The following is a 23155-nucleotide window of genomic DNA, read 5'->3' on the forward strand; positions in this document are numbered from 1 at the left end:
GCCAGAAAAGGAGATTAAACAAAGGATTTAGAAAGTATAATATAATAAAGAACAGCACCAGCTCTGGACTCTTTTTTTTTTTTTTTTGTGGTACGCGGGCCTCCCACTGCCGTGGCCTCTCCCGTTGCGGAGCACAGGCTCCGGACACGCAGGCTCAGTGGCCATGGCTCACGGGCCCAGCCGCTCCGTGGCATGTGGGATCTTCCCGGACCGGGGCATGAACCCACGTCCCCTGCATCGGCAGGCAGACTCTCAACCACTGCACCACCATGGAAGCCCCAGCTCTGGACTCTTAATGCTTTTGTGGTTTTGATGTGAATAACCCCAGGTTCCCATTCTGACATCAGTACTACCACTCACTGTGTAAGACATGGTCAAGTCGATTAACCTCTCTCTGCTTTAGTTTCTTCATCTGTAATGTGCAAGTAATATTACTTGTCAGTTGCTAACCAGCAGTACTTCTTCAGCTAACTGACTGTCTCAGCAGGGATGCTGCAAAGATTAGCTAATAAATGATTTATAAACCTTTTGAAATATTAAATAAATGATGTAAAAAGCCTTAACAAAAGAAGGACAGACAAATCATTCCATGCATTAATTCGCTACTTTAGTCATATATATTTTATAAAAAACTTAAAAAGAGGTAACCTTCCGTAAAGTGAAAATAGGATAGATTACTTGGAATTCTAGAGTGCTTTTTGTTGCTGTTATTTAAAAAAAAATCTTCTGTCATAATTAAGAATACACAGAAGAGGGCTTCTCTGGTGGCGCAGTGGTTGAGAGTCCGCCTGCCGATGCAGGGGACATGGGTTCGTGCCCCGGTCCAGGAAGATCCCACATGCCGCGAAGCGGCTGGGCTCGAGAGCCATGGCCGCGGAGCCTGTGCTCCGCAACGGGAAAGGCGACAGCAGTGAGAGGCCCATGTACCGCAAAAAAAAAAATACACAGAAGAAAAAGTGTATTAGAGGAAATGATTACAGTTCACCTCTTTATATTGATGATAAGTATTATGAGACAGGAAAATTAAATGAATAAGAATAAAGAAACATGCTTTCTGAGCAATCAATACTTTTACTATTGACAATGGGATAACGTTGACAAATTTACTTTACCAATAAAGATCTTGAGTATGATGATTAAAAATAAATCTACAATATACTTTTTGTAGATGTAAGAACAACATACAAATTCCTGTGTCAAGCATTCTGAGGGAACTCAAAAATCAAAGACCCAGATCTCAAGGAACATATAATATAGGAAGAAGAGCAACATGAAAATAATTAATTCTTGCATAGTGCCAAATTAAATAAATATTATAATAAAGTTATTTATTCTACCTGGAGATAGGGAGGTGTTGTGGCTTATAAACTGGGTTTGAAAGATGAGGAGGATTTTGTTGTCATTGGGAGAGAAGGTCACTCCAGGTTGAGAAAAACAGCATGAGAAGACCATTAAGAGAACACCAGAGATATAGCAAGTGTTTGCTATGATCTAACTTAGTATACATGGGAGAGATAGTATAGGGAAAAAAGCTAGTAAGTTAGGTTGGGTTCACATTCTTGAAGGTCATGCAAATAAAGTTACAACTACGTTTTGAGGGTTCCCAGGAGCCACTGAAGATTTTTGAGTATTTTATGTTTAATAAAGTTAATTCTTGTGAAAGTGTAAAGGGTAACTTGGAAAACGATAAGTTTAGATAAGTAAGTAGTTAGCCTATAATTGCAATAGTCAAGAAAGAGATGATGATGGGAGCGACCAAAGAATGGAAATGAAGAATACTTAAGAAGTATTGAATGGATAGAATTAAAACAATGAGGTTTGAGAATTGATTAGATGGGAAGAATTAGTGAGATGGAAGTAATTGAACACAATTCTAAGATTTCTATTAATAACATGGATACCTAAGAAAATACCTAACTAAGAAAATAGTAGTAATATACACTAAAATGATAAGGATAATAAATAGTTTGGGGGTGGATGTAGAGATGCAGCAAAGAGATTCCATTTGAACTTACTGAATTTGAGTTTTTAAGGACAAACATGGGGGAATATCCAATAGGCAGTAAAAATTCCTAAGCTACGCTTCAGAAAAATATCAGGCCCCCAAATTATAGATTTGATAGCCGTCTATACACAGTTGGAAATTAAGACAATTGGGGTAAATGGGATTACCAAACAGAACATAAAGAACAAAAGAGAGAAAATATATTATTTAATAGTTAAGTGAGGGAAAGAGCAAGAAGAAATATAAGAAGATTATGAGGGAATCAAGAGTACAGTTACTATCATAGCCAAGGGAGAAAGATATTTCAAGAAGAGAGGAATAGCAATGTAAAATGTTGTACACAATTTGATATAGATGATTACTGTGAAAAGCCTATTGACTTTTGTGATTAATCTGTAATGGTTTTTCTCTGAGAAAACAATTCTGGTAAATTGATAGATATGTAAGTTAAATTGCAAAGGAATTAAAAATAAAGCATTGTAAAGGATGCAGGAAAATTCCTATCTATCTCTTTTTCTGTAAGTTTGAGAGTAAATGAAAGTAAAAGGTGAGTGACAAAAAGAACAGAGCTAAAAGATGAAATATATTTTATAACAGGGAATATGTAAATAATCTTATAGGCATTGGAGAAGCAGGGAGAAGAAAGACTCCAGAAGCACAAGGCAAGATTGAAGGGAAAATAACAGGAGAGAAGATAGAATCAAGAGCACCAGTCAGGTATTAATGTTGGCAAAAAGACTCAAATAAAAAAAAATGGCAATTTTGATGTGATGATAAAGAAACAGCAATTGAAGGAATTTATGTAGGATGACCTTGAAATTCTCCATAAATTCATTAGGCAAGATTTTCTATGGAGTATAAGAATATGAAATACAAGTGAGACTTAAGAAACACAAAACAATAAAGAAATTGCTGTTTTTGAGGATGGTCAGCCAGAGATCAACAAAGGAATTTATGAATAGCTTTGAGGTCACTTGTTGCCTAATTAGACAGGGAAAATATTTTCTTAAGATAACCTGTGCTTCTGGCTTTATAACATTTTTAGGCTTAGATTTCTCATTACAAAGTTTTGATTTGTTAAGCACTGTGGAAAGAAAAAAAAAAAGGATTTGAATCTGGGCTAAAGGAAGTTTCAGAGAAGAAGTTAAGTAATAATACAATTGACTAGGTCATGAATTTACAAAAACAATATGAAAATGTGCCCATGTCAAAACAAGGAAAAATATATATATAATCTTGAATGAAGGCATAAGGATTGCAATTATGACATTACTGGGGATCAGAGATGAATTGATGAAGAGAGAGAAGATTGAGAAGACTAACCATTAGTATCAAATGTTGGAAATTTTTGAACTTGAGAATTTTTATTATACACTGAAAATCGGGGAAGAAGTGACCAACTCCCCCCAACAAATGTAGATAAGTTATTATTTCTAGTAGTATTAGTCAAGAACTTACTGTGAAAACCATCAAAGAGAGCCTATTTTTTCTCATATTAGGCAAAATTTATTCTAGCAATATTTTGTGATTTAAAAAGTCAATGCCTTGGGGCTTCCCTGGTGGCGCAGTGGATGAGAGTCCGCCTGCCAATGCAGGGGACACGGGTTCGTTCCCTGGTCCGGGAAGATCCCACATGCCGCGGAGCAGCTGGGCCATTGAGCCATGGCCGCTGAGCCTGCGCGTCCGGAGCCTGTGCTCCGCAACGGGAGAGGCCACAACAGTGAGAGGGCCGCATACCGCAAAAAAAAAAAAAAAAAAGTCAGTGCCTTGGATTTAGAACAAAAGAGGGCTTGACTTCACAGAGTTAATATGTGTTGGCATCATTCTGTGATACAACTCAATATATGAGATTACTTTTTTTTAAGTGTGCTTTTGATAGGACACTATCCAAACTCTTCTAAAGGACAATACGTGTCCCATTATACCAAATGGTATTCTAGAGCATGCAATGTCATGATCTGGCACAGGATTTATAATTATGCCTTAACAGAGACTTCCATGGAAATTTTCAAATTGTTGCTATTAACAGGGAATGGTTCTTGATTTCTTCTTTGTTGCCACTTACTCCAAAATGTGACTAGAATATAGCCCAATTCAAGGAAGAGGGGAACTAAGGTAGCATCAAGTTCTGGCACCCTGTCCTGAGCTCATGAGACTTAATTTGAAGCCCTCTGATTTGTGAGATTGGGGGGTTGTTCTTAGAAATAAGCTATTAGATTGTTTGTAAGCCTGAATTAGATAAATAAGTAATATTCTTATACAGGAAAAGAAAAGAGAAAAGATAGATAGTATTGTACTTAGCATGGAAATAGCTGATTATTTACAGAATATTATAGGAATCAAAAACTTGCTTAGTTAAGTTCTTTACAAAAGGGTTCCCTTCTATAATCCATAGTGTTTGTCAGATAGCTTCCTGTTACTGTGTAGATCAACAGTTCTCAAAATTTGGTCCCCCAACTCCTGCATGTCCCCAAAACCCTTTCAGTCATTCCCTGAGATACTTTCAGTGGATTCACAAGTTTAAAATAATTTTCATAATAATACTAATGCTATTTACCTTTTTCACTTGGTTACCATTTGCACTAATGGTGCAAAAGCATGGTGGGGAAAACTGCTGACACCTTAGCATGAATCAAGTCAGTAGCAGCAAACTACTAGTAAGCCTGGTATTCGTCACTGCCACACACTCAGAGTTAATATTTTTTAAAATGCAAGATGTACTTAAGAATGTACTTGATTAAGGAGTAAAAATGTACTAATTTTGTCAAATCTTGACCCTTGAGTAGAGGTCTTTTTAATATTCTTTGTGATGAAATGGTAAGTCATTGAAGATGTACCAAACTGCATGGTTGTCTCAAGTAAGTACTTGTGTGACTGCTTGGGTTGAGAGCTAAATTAGCCACTTTTCTCATGAATCACCATTTTTACTTGAAAGAACAACTGACAAGCAAACTGTGTTTTTTTTCAAATTTGGATATTTGGCAGACATTTTCTTGAAAATGAACAAAGTGAGCTTGTCACTTCAAGAGAAGCAAAATCCTACTGTATCTGTTGCCAATGATAAAATCTGAGCTTTCAAATAAAAATTACAATTTTGGAAAACTTATTACCGGCCCCTGTGAACTTGTCAGTTTCTCAATTCTTAAAGAATTTTCTGTTGAGATAGGTGGCATTACTAACAAATGTGACATTGTATAATGAAATAAGCTACTATTTGGAAATTTTGCATAACCTAGTGAACCAATATTTTTCCAAATGACCAATACCTGATATTTTTAAAAATACACATGGGCAAAGGATCCATTTAAGTTGCAAAGTAGACAATAGATTTTAATAAAACAGTAAAGGAAGCATATTGATATGGTTTTAGATTCCACATTGCAAAATTTAAAAATCCATAATTATCTGAAAAAGCTATTAAAATTCTCCTCACTTTTCCAACTAAGAAATCTGTGTGAGGCCAGATTTTCTTCATATATTTCAACTGAAACAACATATTGAGACATTGAATGCAGAAGCAGATATGAGAAACCAGGTGTCTTTTATTAAGCCAGACATTTGCAAAACTAAGTCAGAGAATTTCAAAATGTAAAACAATGCCATCTTGTCACTATTTTATTTTGGCTTTGGAATATATATTTCATTTCACTAAAAATATATTATTTACTGAAATGTAATGGGCTTTTTATTTATATTTTAAGTGAATTAATAAATATTTAAAATTTACAGTCTTAATTTCACATATGGTAAATATAGGCAGATATAACTATATAAACAAAATCTCATTCGGGTTCTCAGTAAGTTTTGATAATGTAATGGATATCTGTGACCAAAACGTTTCAGAAACACTAATGTAGACCAAGTCTTAAGCACATAGGAAACTACTCAATGACTTTTAGCAAACTTCACATGATTTCATAAAGTAACAATGGAGAAGTCATGTAACTGCATTTGTAATAATGGTAGAGGAAGAATTTTCCTTCTCTTTAAAAAAAAAATCATACCATTTATATTAGAGAGAAGACTTCAGTGCCTGCTGATGACATTCTCTCCATTCTTTCTTCCAAGTCTGTGAGTCTCATTTTCATGTGTCCCCATTTACAGGAGTAAAATTAGCATGTTATCCAGTCACCATTTGGTTCATGACTCAATGTCACTATAAAAATCATTTAAGCAGCTTCATAGACCCAACTTCTTTTAGAATACATCTATGCGGACACTTCAATTTGTTTAATACAGGAGACGTAAGTACATACTTCTTCTAGCCTCTTGCAGTCTATCTAAATCTATAAATTATGCTAGGGTGAAATCTGGTTTATTCTCTCAATTTGTGTAAATGATATTTAAAAAGATAAAGGGCATAAATAAGGGAAAGACCAACACAAATTATGAATCTCAGTTTAGAAATCCATTATACATACAAAACAATTTTAGAATACCAATATACTGTTTCCTTTGTTAAAGAGGGAGAAAGTGAGACTTTTTTAAGAAGAGGGAAAAGAAAGCAAGGTTATTTCTTAGTCATGAATTTTGATTGGATTTTTAGATATCAATATTTAGAAATTTATGCTTTAAAATTTAATCTAATTTTAAATAGTACAGTACTTAAATAATAAAGTGTCTTTTCCTCCCTCTAATCAGACTTTGAATATAAGTATAATTAGCTCTTGTATATAACTAGATACAAAAAATAACACCATATTATCTTGTTTATATCCAATACTACCATTTTATCATGTCTAGAAAATTCTAATTATAGCAACATAAATAGGAAGCTTTAGTGAAGAGTCAAAGCCCACTTTTGGTACATTTTTCCAAGTTTTATTCTGATTAGTTTATTTTGCATAAGGCCAGAATGTGTGCTAAGTGCTACTCTATTAAATCTCTACCAGCTGCTGACACTTATCAGACTTTTTTTTTGACTTTTGTCATTTTTGGGTGAACATCTGTCAGCCATAGTCACTTGGCAACAGTTTCCCCAGAATTTCTAAGCTAACTACAGGTCATCATACAGTGATTATATTGGTGTAAAAGTTATTTCCAATCTCTGGTAGTCATGTCAATAAATTGAAAAGCTGTGTCAAGATGTTTACCTGAAAGGAAAAAAACATAGCTGCCATGAATGTAAAAATTACTGTTTTTGAGCACCTAATGGGAATTCATTAAGGAAGTATAATCATGGAGAGAGAGAAAAAGATACGGAGTTTATAACATGTATATGTTTTGTTTCAAAATGTAATTATGTATTTAAATATGCGCTATTTGTCAGCTATCGTTCTTTTTACTGAAAATTAAGTTTATTGTCTGGAGAAAACAAATCTAATAAAAGTGAAATATTACTTTATAATAATAACTATTATAATAATAACTATAATGGCTACCATAATTGAATGCCCAGTACTTTCTATGTTACTTTAGACGTTTACAAGAAGATGCACATCAATCTAGCAAGTATATTTCATAAGTGCTTAAGAAGAAAAGGAGTTTACAGAATAATCTATACTCACAATTCTCATTATTGACTTTCACTAAATCCAATTGAAATCTAGATACACACATTTAAAAGGTGAACACAGTATACACATACGTCTCTCATAACCCTGTTTCTTCTTCCATGTGCGCATTACTTAGGAGTACCCTAAATGAAAATTCAAATTAAGTTTTTGGCTCCCCTCTTATAAATAGAATTACCACCATCACAGAAATTAACATTCCCAGATATACAAATCATAACGCAGTACTCCTTTTAATTCATATCTTCTCATGGAAAATGTCACCACTTTTTCCTGTCTCACTCTGATATTTCAAATCTTCTTAAAACTATTATCAGCAAAGTGAATTAGATGTAAACTCCCACATACACGAGTATTATTATGACAGTCTACGTTTAAAAAAATGATAATGGCAAAAAACAAGGAACTTTATTGCAAAATACAGTGTTCTTTATGCAAAACCCACAGACCTGGGTTCAAGTCATAGTTCCGTGTGTTATTTAGCAGTCACTTAACATCTCTGACTTATTTTCTTCAAATGAAAATGAGGATATTTTTGCCTACTTCATAACATTTTTATCAGATGAGAAATAATAGCAGTTGTGCTATTTTTAAAGCCTATGTTTTAAAAAGCCATAAAGAGACTAAGAATGAAAGACAATAACAATGACTTTGAGATGAACTTATTCCTGTAACCTACTTCGCCTTTTTATCAGATATATTTGATAGATATAAGAAGGTCAATGACTGATTCTAAATTTCCACAAAATGTGCCCTTATTTCAAAATGTGACCATAGAAAGAAATCGGTAAAGATATCCAATTCTAAATCTTTAAAGTAGCATAGAAACTAAGTACTGCGTTGGTTAATGATAGCGGAGTAGGTAATGAAAATATCATTATAATAGCACCGAATTACTTCAAGGTCAAAAACTTTATGCGAATTCGTAGCTTACAGACAGGAAACCTGGTAAAACAGAAAGAGTGGACTGGGATTTGAAGACCTTCATTCCAAACACTTAATTAATTAACTATATGAAGATGAATAGATCACTTGAACTATCTGGTCCTCAGATTTTTCACCTATTAAACCTTCCAGAGTTTTAGGATTTGGTGATTTAGTATAACCCAGTGATAGGGAAATTCTCTGTGGCTACTGATGAAAGGTGATTAATGTACTTCTTCCTCATTGTTCAGTTCTATTCAACATATTTTTATTCGGCACTGATTATGTGCAAAAGGCTCTACTAGGAATTCTATGTAGTTAAAATATTAACAAAATGCATTTCCTGTCTTGTCAGAACTTGTGATCGGTCTAGAAGGAGAGGCAACCATGATGCCAGTTAGAATTTTAACGCCCTGTATGGGCACAAATCAAGGCCTGTGGGAGTGCTAGGTGAAGAGATAGGGGAAAGAAGACAAAGAGAAGATGGCATTGGCTGAATTTTGAGGGCTAAATCCATTTCAACAAGTAAGTTTGTCAGGAGAAGGCATTCCAGGTTGAATAACAGACTTGAGCAAATGCACCATCAGAGAAGCTCTGGGAAAACACTGTGCATTTTTCTGTAGCATACCAAGTATGAGAGTGAGTGGTTAAAGTTAAAGCAGCAAAAGTGGGTTCTTCTCAGATTGTGGGAAAGCTCAGCAATAATCCTGGTAAGAGCTTTTTCTATGTTTCACAGAGAATATATATGAGTGACATCAAATAGAAACCAACATGACCTGGCAGATGATTAGACATGGATATCAAGTGAGAGAAATAAGTCAAAATATGCTCCAACACAGCGTATTAATGAAGCCAGTTTTCTCTATTTATGTGTTTTGTTGTTGTCTTACTTTGTTTTATTGAATTTGAAATGTTTGTGCAAAACCAAGTGGAAGTCCCTATTCAGCAGGCAGTTGCTCTTGTGTGTGAGGAGCTTGGGGGAACATTCTAAATAGCAGATGCAGACATTTGTATTATCCATAGTGAGGAATTAGAAGCACGGGGATTAGATGAGTTATTCAAGTAAGAAAGTAAAGAAGGTCAATGACTGATTCTAAATTCCTACAAAATGTGCTCTTATTTCTAAAGATGACCCTAGAAAGGGAAGTCTGTAAAAAATACAAAGGTCAAATGGGATGGAACCAGGATAGTAAGGGATCATGAAAGCTAAGAAAGTAACAGTTTTTCTTTTTTTAAATCAGTACTTACCCACCATGTGCCAAACACTGTGTTAGTCTCTTAAGATACATAATCCAAGTAAATTCTCATAATCTTGAGAACTAAGTATATTTATCACAATTTATAGATAAAGAACTGAGTAAAGAGGGATTAGACATGGCATAACAAGTAAATGGAAAGTCTACATTCAAATACAGATAAGTCTGATTCTTATAATTATTTTGCCTCTATAACTTGTAATATATGCTAGGGGAGAGTTTCAAGGAGAATGTAACTGGCAGTGTCACATGAGCTCAAACAGGATAGACACTCACAAGAACATTTAACACTAAGTGGTTACTTAATGTTAATACAGATCATTTTAGTGATCTATATGGAAGTAGTCTCTGTAAAACATACTATATAAAGGCCAATGGAATAGAAAAATTCTAAAGGTTGGTTCAAGGAAAGTGAGAAAATTAAAGTAGTTGAACCCTTCTGAGAAGTTTAATGAAGGAAAGAGAAGGTAGTGCAAAGATTTATGAAGGTTGAGGAATGGGTATTTGGCTGAATGGTTGGTTCATTTTTTTTTTTTTAGTAAGGAAAGACTTGAACATGTTTATGAACTTAAGGGAGAAATCCAGAGGAGAAAGAAGACTCAAATTATTGAGAAAAAAATGGTTGGAGAAAGGTCCTACAGGACGTAATAGGAAATAGAATCAATAGCATGCCTTAAAAAGAAAGCAGCTAGTTTATCTAGAAAAGAAACAATAGTGACTTACAGAGAAATGTATTTGAGAAAGGAAGAAATGTAAGAGAACTTGCAGCAGATGTCCTATATCTTCTCCAAGAAGGAAGATGCAAAATCACCCCTTAAGGCAGGTAGTGTCTGGTTGTGTGGACTGCAAAGGGTTTGGAATCCTTCCCACAGAGAGAAGCCATACGGAAGAGTCAAATAGAGGTGAACAAAAGAATTTCCGTTCAACTCAGAGTGTATACTAATAATAGAGTAAAAATGTTTAGTTGAGCCAATTGGCACAATTTTGTGACTTTTTTGGTAACACTTATCCACCCAGTAATGAGATCAGAGAAAGTGTACCATGCTGTTTTCCAGGTGAGGCTTAGGAAAGTCAAGGTGATGGTAGAGCAAAGGGACTTCTTGATGCTAATGAGAAGCTACACGAAATGGTGGGCAATTGATCCAGACGGGGCCTAGAGGAAACTAAAACAAAAAGGATTAAAGGAATTAAAGACATGACCAGTGTGAAGAACAGATTCATTGTAAGAGGAAAAGAAAAAAAAAATAGGTGGTTATGGTCACAGAAGGGGATTTCCAAATTCAAGATTCTAGAAATGATATAGTTTTGAGTGATCATTGTTTTTACACTTTCACTTAAAGTGCCATTAATGATTATGTCATCCAGCTGTCCTGCTTTACTTAGAAAATGGAAGGCCAGGAGGTCAAGTGATTTTCTGTCACTCCATGACCCAATGTCAGGGACAGGATTAAATCCAGGATCTTCTGAGGAGCATTTGGAAATTTTAAGTAACATGGTAACAACCATTAAATCTTATTCCCATAAAAAAGAATGGTGGATATAGTCAAGTGATTGGAACCATAATATAGTCACAGTAAAGCATGCAGTATTCATATATTTCCTATTTCAAAACTTGTATTGTGCTATTCCTCCCTCTTTCCTCTTTTAGCTTCCTCTTACAGAAGAGAGAGTATAAAAGTTTTCCCCAGATTAAATTAATAGCTCCCTCATTATGCACTGGGAGAAGAACTAAGCTTTAAGGAAAGTGCTACTGACTGCCATCCTGGATTTCACTGTAAATGGCATCAATTTATTTCAGAGTGACAGTGTGCACGTCCATGATAGTGTATGGGTTCTACCATTTTATCTTCTTCCACATTTCGTATATTTTGAAAAGACTCCTTTCTCTTGATTATTGGCATGAGTTTTTAATCTTAAGCTATAGTAAAATGTCATTGGAATGTTTAGGAATAGGAGGGAAATTGTGTTACTTTAAAGTCCTGTTTAAACAAAATTAATCCAAGAGAAATTGAGGATTCATATCTTAGTATTCGTCCCTCTTTTGACCTTCAGGAAAGAATATGCGTTTTTAACATAGAAAAAGAAATGAAAGATTTACATTTTTCTCCCTCAGAATGGGAGAAAATATTTGCAAATGAAGCAACTGACAAAGGATTAAACTCCAAAATTTACAAGCAGCTCATGCAGCTCAATAACAAAAAAAACACAAACAACCCAATCCAAAAATGGGCAGAGGACCTAAATAGACATTTCTCCAAATAAGATATACAGAGTGCCAACAAACACATGAAAGAATGCTCAACATCATTAATCATTAGAGAAATGCAAATCAAAACTGCAATGAGATATCATCTCACACCGGTCAGAATGGCCATCATCAAAAAATCTAGAAACAATAAATGCTGGAGAGGGTGTGGAGAAAAGGGAACACTCTTGCATTGCTGGTGGGAATGTGAACTGGTACAGCCACTATGGAGAACAGTATGGAGGTTCCTTAAAAAACTACAAATAGAACTACCATATGACCCAGCAATCCCACTACTGGGCATATACCCTGAGAAAACCATAATTCAGAAAGAGTCATGTACCAAAATGTTCATTGCAACTCTATTTACAATAGCCAGGAGATGGAAACAACCTAGTGTCCATCATCGGATGAATGGATAAAGAAGATGTGGCACATATATACAATGGAATATTACTCAGCCATAAAAGGAAACAAAATTGAGTTATTTGTAGTGAGGTGGATGGACCTAGAGTCTGTCATACAGAGTGAAGTAAGTCAGAAAGAGAAAGACAAATACCGTATGCTAACACATATATATGGAATCTAAGAAAAAAAATAAAATGACATGAAGAACCTAGGGGTAAGACAGGAATAAAGACACAGACCTACTAGAGAATGGACTTGAGGATATGGGGAGGGGGAAGGGTAAGCTGTGACAAAGTGAGAGAGTGGCATGGACATATATACACTACCAAACGTAAAATAGATAGCTAGTGCAAAGCAGTTGCATAGCACAGGGAGATCAACTCAGTGCTTTGTGACCACCTAGAGGGGTGGGATAGGGAGGGTGGGAGGGAGGGAGATGCAAGAGGGAAGAGATATGGGAACATATGTATATGTATAACTGATTCACTGTTATAAAGCAGAAACTAACACACCATTGTAAAGCAATTATACTCCAATAAAGATGTAAAAAAAATGAAATGAAAGATTTATATTTGATGATCTTTTGTTATTACATGTATCTCATATTCTACCTTGAAAATATTTTCTTCATTAAGTCTGTAATTAAGTATGCGTGTTACCAGGTCTGTTTGGGGAAACTCACTTTCATTGTCCTTTGTAATTTTGAAGATTTTATTTCAAAGTTTCAGTCGAGAAAGATTATTATTCCTCCCAAGGAATGACTTACCAAGGATGCAACAAGGGACCTGTCCTCCTAGACTGGGAGTGGTATTTGGTCACTGGCATTGTTTAGAATTGCTGGTGCATGATGATAATAAAAAGCAAACTGGATTTTGGTCAATTTCATTATTGTTCTTAGGTTCTCTGCAAACAATGCCCTTGCTTACTGCTTATCTCTAGGATGGAGCACTTCCACTCCACCTCCCACCACTTTGTTATGCTACTGAGCTCAAGTTCTTCTTTCTGGAGTTGAAGACTGACTAAGATGGTATTAGAGAAGGAGAATTTTATGATCTAAACTGGGTGTCCACAAACTATGGCATGCAGGCCAAATCTGGCCTTATGCCTATTTTTATAAGTTTGGTTTATTACTTTTATTTAATGTATTCTCTTTGAGTAATTTTGTCATACAACCATAGAGTTGAGTAGTTGGATAAAGACTATATACCCTCAAAGCCTAAAATATTTACTATCAGGCCCTTTACAAAAAATGTTCCCTGACCCTTGATCAAGAATCAAAGCATTGGGCTTCCCTGGTGGCGCAGTGGTTGGGAGTTTGCCTGCCGATGCAGGGGACACGGGTTCGTGCCCCGGTCCGGGAAGATCCCACATGCTGCGGAGCGGCTGGGCCCGTGAGCCATGGCCGCTGAGCCTGCGCGTCCAGAGCCTGTGCTCTGCAGTGGCAGAGGCCACAGCAGTGAGAGGCCCGCGTACCGCAGGAAAAAAAAAAAAAGAATCAAAGCATTACTTGCTTTGTGGACATGTAAGCAAGACAGTTATTTCACATCCATATTATAGGCCAGTAATTTAACAAGTGTCTTTGTTAAATGTTTACCATTGACCAACATTATATTTACCTATTAATTTTTCTCTGTTTTGTAGCTCCTGCTATGTGGATATTTGTTAGCAATGACTGATGTGGAAACTACATATGCAGATTTTATTGCTTCAGGAAGAACGGGTAGAAGAAATGCAATACATGATATCCTGGTTTCCTCTGCAAGTGGTAACAGCAATGAATTAGCCTTGAAATTAGCAGGTCTTGATATCAACAAGACAGGTGAGTCATTTGACATCCATCTCTATGAACATGGAATGATTTGCAGCACTTCACTAAGTAGGATTAAGTCATGAAAAAACACCCTTGAAAGTAACCTAATAGAAAGTTATAAACAGTCTAAGGTAAGATAAAAGGCAGGTACTAATCTCTTAATCACTCCCACTCTGTTTTCAATGACTGCACCTTACATGGTTTCCCACTCAAATGCAGAACCCTTAATCTGATTTTATTAATGCAATCAATAAAACACATGAGGTTTTTTTTTTAATCCTAATCTCTATAAAAGCTCTGAAATATCTTATGTAGAACATTTAACAAAGTTGGAGCTCCTACCTTTGACAGTTTGGCCACCTGTAACATTTAATAGCATTAGATATTTAACAAGATTCACAGATGAGTCTGACGGATCTTGATTCCAAGAACCATTTCAAAATAAAAGGGTTTCCAGGACCATTTTTATTGATAATGGAAGTAAAATAGTCTACTACATAAATAAGTCTTAGGTAAGAAGTTCTTTTAGTTTTCCTTTCATGATAGACTGAGATTGAAAAATTTGTCTTACTATTGGGCCTTGAACTCCTACCCACTAAATCTAACTTTACCAATGAAAAAGTAAAATAAGTTTGACATGTCAAAGTACTTCTGAAACCCCTGATGGCTCTTCCATCCATAGCTTTTGCAAATATCAAAGCTGAATGTATTTCACTGAAAAACATTTGTGCAAAAAATAATCTTTAAAAGTAAAAAGGAGTTCACAATTAAGGAACCACAGTGTTATATATGTGAAAAACACTGGTCAGTTTCTGACTCATGGTAACAGCTTGATAATTCTTTGCTATTAGAATTTTCATGGCAAAGCCTTCCAGTTATTGGAAAACTGAGTCAGAGTATATATATATGTGTATATATATATATATATATATGTTAATGAAATAGCTCAGCAACATTACCTTAAAACACCTACTGACAGAACTTTATTCAATACTACAGGTCAGCAGGTCATAGACTGGTCTTTTAAAACTCAGGTTGAAAATAAAACTTTAATAATCACTTCCATGGAGTATATAGACTGATGCATATTTTAGGTTTCGTTGTTTCTCTGTTACTACCAGGAGTTAATTTTCAAAATAGCTCTGAGAAAGGCTATAGGGAATTATTCCAATTTGGTGGCATGAAGTAAGTAAATATAATTTTTCTGCAATCTTTGAGAATTTACTAACTTTTTTCATAAAATTTGTGTTTTATATGAATACTCTATTTTAAATAATCTGCATTAATTTTAGCCACTCTTACTATGAGGACATGTTTATTCATAGTGCAATTTAATTTCTTCTTTTTTTGTTTTCACTGAAATTAAGACCCATTAACCTCAAGACCTTTCTTATACAAGAGACTATAGTCTCTTTTTTTCTTTTTTTTTTCAAGTAGGTCTGTGTCTTTATTCCCGTTTTACCCCTAGGTTCTTCATGACTTTTTTTTTTTTTAATTCCATATATATGTGTTAGCATACGGTATTTGTCTTTCTCTTTCTGACTTACTTCACTCTGTATGACAGACTCTAGGTCTATCCACCTCATTATAAATAGCCCAGTTTCATTTCTTTTTATGGCTGAGTAATATTCCATTGTATATATGTGCGACATCTCTATCCATTCATCCGATGATGGACACTTAGGTTGTTTCCAGCTCCGGGCTATAGTCTCTTAACATAGTCTATTAGACTATGTTAAAATTTAAATAGGTTGACATTTTATATTAATAAATAATTTTATATTTGATATTAATATGTTATAATTAAATAATTTAAAATAATTCAAATATCTTTATGCTTCCAGATGTATTCTTTTTCAAATATTTCTACATGTTAATTGCAATTCTGTGGGCCCTGAAACAATTTTCTGTTTCTGTTCAAATCACAAAATCCAGACTAAGGCAAAGTATAAACAGCACTGACTTTATTTATTATTCTAAGTACAAAGAACTAAAAGTAATAACTGTACAATCAAAAGTCTAAAACATAAAAACTAAAGACAACTGTACAATGGCAAATTAAATATCAGGGCTTCCCTGGTGGCGCAGTGGTTGAGAGTCCGCCTGCCGATGCAGAGGATATGGGTTCGTGCTCCAGTCTGGGAATATCCCACATGCCACGGAGCGGCTGGGCCCGTGAGCCACGACCGCTGAGCCTGCGCGTCTGGAGCCTGTGCTCCACAACAGGAGAGGCCACAACAGTGAGAGGCTCGCGTACTGCACACACACACACACACAAAATTAAATACCACTAGCTGAGAATTGTGCGGGACTTCCTTTGTAATTCCTGAGTATTTCAGCTTCTATTTAAGTTTATGCTCAGCAATATTGTTGTCCCGTGTTTATCTTGACTTGTTAACAAGCATCTATTTAGCCACAGCTCTGCGTTTGCAGCATTATTCTGAGCCGTGAGAAGTATCTCTGGATACCTAGAAAGTCCCAAGCCCCATGGGAGTCAAGATCCTCATCTTGTATTTATGCAGTCACTTTCATCCTTAATATTCTGCTGTCTTGCATCTGCCCTAATATGACTTCATTCCTTTGGTTACAGAGCTTCTCCTATTTATCAATTTCTCATTTCATGCTAATCTACATGTCTCAGATTCAGGCCATCTGCATACCTCGGGGGCTTGTTCATTTCTCTAATAGTGAAGATAGTACATGAAAATTCTATATAATGCATCATGATATTCTTGGAACCCCTTTAGAACAGAATATGATTTTTATGTGGAAAAACTGCTTTCAATTTCCCTAAAGTATGGTGCATGGTGAGGTGTCTTGTGTGTACTTGTTAAGTGTATAGGAGAAATTACCTTCAACATTTCCATCTGGATAATGGACAGCCTACTTACCTCAATTAATTTGAATTATGGTAATAAACTCTTAGCAAAAATTAATATAACACACATTATTGCAACACCCCCAAATATTTTGTCCACTAAGCCATATTGGTCGCTTAATAACAAGATAACACATGCAAATATTTGCATCTTTGAATCAAGAATTGCCTTCAGCTTGCACCCAGGTAAAGTGACCTAATATGGAGAGAAAGCATTGTTTAATTTTAGTGTTGCTATGGATGAGATTGTTGCTAAGGGTACAGTTATGAAAGTGGTTTTATTGGATTTGTACATATGTTCTGTAAGGGCAGGCCAGAGGCCATCATAACTATTTGACAAGGGACTAACCAGCTGACATAATGTCCTTCCACTGTTGCTTTTAATTTAAATTAATTAAACCTATGAGAAGTCAGCTAGGTTATCATCAAGTGTTCAGAACAATGTAAAACGTAATTTGAAAATATTTCTTAATATAAGATAGTCAGACATCAAAAGGTAAACTTGTTCCCTACTTCTGATTTCTGCCTAAAGACACATCTGATTTCTGCAACCTATGAAAGCACAAGTGCCATGCCATGACCTGGCCATGAGATTTCCCAGCTATTATCAGAAGCATAGAGCATCACTAACCATTCTAGAAATTCAGTTATTATTTTGTTTTAGAGCCATGCTGTTCCAGAACCAGAATTAGCCCTTGAAACACTTAAGCTGTTTTCTTGATGGGGAATTGATTACCAAGGAAATATACTTGTCTCTATGAGAATTTCAGACTTGAGTATTTCTGAAATTTCCAATATGATATACTGAGAGTCAGTAAATATAAGCAATCATTTTTATTTTGCCTTTATCCTTTTTTCTGTCTCTAACAGAAGGTGAAGAAGATGCACAGCGAAATTCGACAGAACAAAGTGGGGAAGCCCAGGGAGAAGCAGCAAAATCTGAAAGTTAACACCCCACTTTGATCTTCATCAACAGCTGACAATGTCTCAAATCTCCAGGCCTGGCTGGAATGCATTTATTTCCAAGAGTGAAAAGGGGAAAAAGAAAATGGCTGTGCTGCATTGCAGGAACCTGCTCATTATGTTAAAAATGGGGGCAGAGGCTGTGGCTGCAGACAGACTTTTCTCTACCTCTGGCATCAGCAATGGTTGAAATCATGTGGCTTGTGTTTGGATGTCATTTTTGTACGGATCCTTTCACTTGACCATATGATTAAATGCTTGTAGAGAGTAGCACCGACCTAGATGATGATTCTTCCTGTAGCATCTGGCCCCTCACAATGTCAGAGGATTTAATTGTGTCTAATCGCAAAGGGTTGGTTGAACCCCAGAGTTTAAATATCTCTGGCCTAAGTATTCACCCAGTAAAAGAACCATCCAGAAAGCACTGTTTTTAGCATTATGTATCTGTGTGTTCCTGCTGTGTTATTTACACTGTTTTGTATTATACAATATAGATGCTCAGCACTGCCCCCTTCTTTGATTGCTTATGAAAAACAAAAATGATGTATGTTACTGTGAATTTTTATACTACTCATTTTTAAAAGGGCTGCCTAAAAATTCTGCTCCATAGTGCGGTGGTGTGCACAGGATAGAACACACATTTTTTTTTTTTTTGCGGTATGCGGGCCTTTCACTGTTGTGGCCCCTCCCGTTGCGGAGCACAGGCTCCGGACGCGCAGGCTCAGCGGCCATAGCTCACGGGCTCAGCCGCTCTGCGGCATGTGGGATCTTCCCGGACCGGGACACGAACCCGTGTCCCCTGCATCGGCAGGCAGACTCTCAACCACTGTGCCACCAGGGAAGCCCAGAACACACATTTTTTAAAACTTAATCTTTCCCCTTAATGCACAGCTGATGAATTAAGTCTAACAGATTCATCAAGACTCCTTTGCTTATTATACAGGCACTTGAAAATATCCATTAATGTTAATATTACCTGAATTCAGTCTGTTTGGTGTCTACACAGACCAGAATTCAAACTGCAAATTTTGTCTTATTCCCAAGTGGAGAACTTTTTCCAACGAATGTTTTTATTTCCAATTATGAGGATTTCTGAGAATTGGGGAGGTGGGAAAGAGAATACAAGATAATACTAAGCATGGGAAATATTTTCTTCTATGGAATCAAATTTATCACAGTGCTGTATGATACTATTAAAGTTTGGAGGACAACTTATCACCACGGAGCAGCAAAAGATGTAGAAAATGATCTTGCAATCATGTGGACACCAATCACAAAAGTAAAGCCCTTGTGTTGTGTTTTTCATGTCTTTTTTCAGCCCTATCAGATCCAAATGTTATTATGCACTTTCTAATGTTTGTAAACTTTTACTAATAATTAGTGTGAATTATATTCTGATACAATAATAATCATCATTAGAAGCTGACAAAATCCTCATTAGTACTGTTAGTGGCCTCTGCTGTGTTTTGACATCATGGTTCTTATGTGGAAAGTTTCTATGAGCTGTGTAATCCCACTGGTCAGTATTATGAAATCATTTCTCAGTGGTAATATATAAGGCACCAGTAATATGCCAATGGCTCATGAATTACTGGACAAATGGCAGGCAACAGGAAGACCCTTTGCAATAAGGACCCCACTTAACTGTCCTTGAGGTCTTAGATACAATCCCATGTGAAGTAGGTTAAGCAGCATTTCAACAGATAATCTATATGGATATACCAGGAACTCAGCACTCCTTTGTAGTTACATAAAGGATGAAAGGTAATTCTGCCCTCATCTCCCTTTACAGTACTTTTTGAATGAGTGGAATAAGGGCATGGGTATCACATCGTCCTCAATCACATATTACTAGAAAAAATGTTAACAGTGTGAGTCTTTGAGACAATAGGAAAGATTAAATTTTTGAGTACTTCCTTCTGCTTAACCCAGTAGGATCCAAAATGTCCAGTTAATGTTCAAACAAATCCACCTATTAATAGACTATTAGTCTATTAATAGACTCGCAAGTGGGAAAAGAGGTTCCTGGGGCTATTTTAGACAATTTCTGCTAGTCTATTTAGCACATCCAACTCATACAATCACTTTTTAATATTCTTATTTATTATCCTCATAGCTTTCTTGTGACTCTAGGTAAAGTTCTCTTCATCCTTAAAATTGTGGAATTCCAAACTGATGTCATGTGATTTTGTAAAGTTTAGGACTAGTGCTGAGTATATGTGAAGGATTTATATTCCTGTGTGATATACTATTATTAATGCATGTGGTATCATGCCTGTCTTTGAATATATAATAGTTGCTAAATTGTGAAGTCATATGGAGCTTTTGAATTATTTTTGACCTCTTACTGCTACTTTGTCTGCTCTATTCAAATCCAGAGGTATTCCCAAACCAGAAAATAAAAATCAGCTTTCTAAAACATTCACATCCTACAAATGTTGTTCAGCAAAAGTCCATAGTATCTTCCAAATTTTATCATAATATCTTTTACTTGCAAGTCAGTAACATACAAGGAATTGAATTTTTAAGGAGAGGAGGAAAGAGTAGAAAACTAAGACACTGATTTGATAATACACATTGAATTCCTGTTAATCAACTGACTTTATGCTATTCACTTCACAGCACATATTATCCCATTTAATCCTCAAACAATTCCATTAAAGAGGTAGCGTTATTCCATTTCATAAATAAGGAAATTAAGGCTCAATAAGGTATAACTTTTACAAGCTTGAAAAGCTAATAAATGATGAATAAAATGTAAAACTGTGTTTATCTGTCTCCAGGGAGCTTTCTACTGCACGCGCCCTAAAGTTGAAGCCAATTACAGAGCATGTTTATCTGGAAGGGAACTTTTAGAGATGGACTGGATCAGCCTCCATATTTTAGAGGAGGAAACTGAGTCCCAGAAAGGGCAATTGTTTTTCTCAAGGTTACCTAGATGAGCAATGACACAGATGTGAGTAGCACTTTTATCTGAAGAATAATAATAATAAATTTAATTTCAACTTATTTTTTTGTGTTATACTTCCCAGAAGACATTTTTCTGACATGGAGCCTGTAAACTTAGCATGGTTCAGACTTTTTATGCTCCATGCTACTCATTTTGTTTAATTAACTAGAAATTGAAATTTTCCGTTTTTCAACTTATTTGCAACAAGTGTAAACTTTTCAAATTTACCTTTAATCAATTGTAAGTATCCTATGCTGACATATTGATATCATAAATTCATAGAAATGTTTTTCCAACAGATAATAGACAGGCAGCCTCCAATTTTTAGGCAATATCCCCAGAGCTGTGTACTGTAAATGCCCAACACTTGAGTCTTACTCAGGCACAGTGGAAATACACCGTTTTAGAAGATGATTGATAATGGCTGTTTCTCTTCAGAGGAGCATTAAGGGGTAAAGAAATGTAACAGCGGGCAATAGAGTTTCTGAGTGAAGCCAGTAGTAATAGGGTGAAAATGTATAGTCATCAAGTGAAAACAGGAACGGATCTATGTTTATGATGTCTTAATAGGGCCTAAATTGTTCTTTAATTGCAAGTGGCAGTCTCTGAAGTCATTTGTGAGCTTGTATGACTTTTGTATTTAGCAATGTTGCATGCTCACATAATTGATATTAAAAGTAATACATTTTTCTGAAATGTACACAGTCTATTAAGAGTATTTATTGAACACACACTATGTACTTGATGCTCGGGAAAGTGTTGCAGGTAATAAAGGAGAAAGCCAAAACTCAGCCACCCTGTGGTGGACATACCCAGCATTCCAGCCTCATTATTCCTGGCCTCTACTCCAAAACTTTTCACTTCCGTTCCACCCTGGTAGCCCACTTCCTGGACTTTATCACCTACCAGAGCCATCCCACCTCTCAAATAGTAAACTCCAATGTCACTCCTGTCTTCTTACCTGCTCACCTGTAGGACAGTGATTTTCAGTCAGAAGAAAGACAGGTGTTTATCAGTACCCTCCAAAAGTCTTTACAATGCTCCCTCCTCCCCCTGCACACACAGAGATATGAGCACTCTCTTCCCCTTGGAAACATTCCCTGGGATACTTTCATATCTTTTTTTTCCCTCCTACCCTCACCTCCACAACTTGAGAACCACTTATCTAGAAGAAGTACAAGGCTTCCTGATGCACCCAACCTGTTCACTGAAAAACTTTAAAACGAATCAACAAAAAGGAGTGCTCACAGACACACAGGGTTTTACTATATTAAGGATAACATCTTAGAATAGAGGAGCAAAGAGTTTAACTCTTTTTTATCTTAGTGTTTCTCTCTTTTCAAAATGTTACTGTTGCCACATACAGGCAGTAAAGACCAAGCAGAGACCAAGGCAGGGCTCAGGAGAAAACAAGCATCAAATAGCACTCAGCCTGGATCCAGGGAAGGACTTAAGCCAAAGAGGCAAAAAAGGATGTACATCTTTAAGTTCTTCTTACTCAGGTCATGAGGATAAAACACTACATAGGGATTTGGGACAAAATACTAGCAAACAGTGCGACCAGTTTGCATTAGCCTCTCGTGTCTCTTCTTGTAAATGTTTTGCATCTGTCTAGTCCAGGATATAGGGATTTGGGGTCCGGGTCATCTCTCATTGTAAAGTCAAAATTAAAAAACCACCTGACTATCACCCATTATCTTTCGAATTTGCACCACATTTACTTTCTGACCATATCAAGATGGATATTTTCTCAGCAGTTCCCTTCTCAGTCTGGAATCCCTGTTAATCTTTCTCTTCAGTGCTTTCAATTTCCTTGTTTTCTTGTCTTTCTCACACTTCTGTCCGATCAGAATCAACCAAACCATCCCTCTTTGCTTGTCCTTTGAATGACTGTAAAAAGTTCATAACAATGTTTATTCATTCTTTCCAACCTCAGTTTAGACATAAGTGCTGCACAGCTACTTTTTTCATGTCCCTGGGGACAGAGGAAGTTTTCCTCTTCCTGTCTAAGATTACTCCTTCATCTGAGGTTTTTAAACCATTTTCTTTCTGACCTTAACAGGAGGTCTGTTAATTATCCTTTCCTCTTCACTGACTTTACCCTTTTTCGCAAATGTGCTCAAGTTCTCAAGTTCCCCTCTTTCCTTCACTACTTGTTTCCCAAAATAACAATCTACGCTCCCTGTTTTCATGCTTCTTCTTC

The 23155-nt window shown here is 36.0% G+C and overlaps 1 protein-coding gene across 4 annotated transcripts in view; it reads left to right on the forward strand.

Annotated features, from left to right (window-relative positions):
* PKIA (cAMP-dependent protein kinase inhibitor alpha) overlaps positions 1 to 21770 on the forward strand; it is a 99505-nt gene extending 77735 nt beyond the window's left edge. For all 4 annotated transcript variants that reach the window (XM_081258290.1, XM_081258287.1, XM_081258288.1 and 1 more), the window contains 2 exons: positions 13993 to 14170; positions 17910 to 21770. In XM_081258290.1, the coding sequence (XP_081114416.1) occupies positions 14020 to 14170; positions 17910 to 17989 (231 nt within the window). In that variant the 5' untranslated portion in view covers positions 13993 to 14019 and the 3' untranslated portion in view covers positions 17990 to 21770. The remainder of the gene's footprint in view (positions 1 to 13992; positions 14171 to 17909) is intronic.
* The last annotated feature ends 1385 nt before the right edge of the window (positions 21771 to 23155 follow it).

This window comes from Mesoplodon bidens (assembly GCF_964165515.1).
Source record: "Mesoplodon bidens genome assembly, chromosome: 16".
NCBI lineage: Eukaryota > Metazoa > Chordata > Mammalia > Artiodactyla > Ziphiidae > Mesoplodon > Mesoplodon bidens.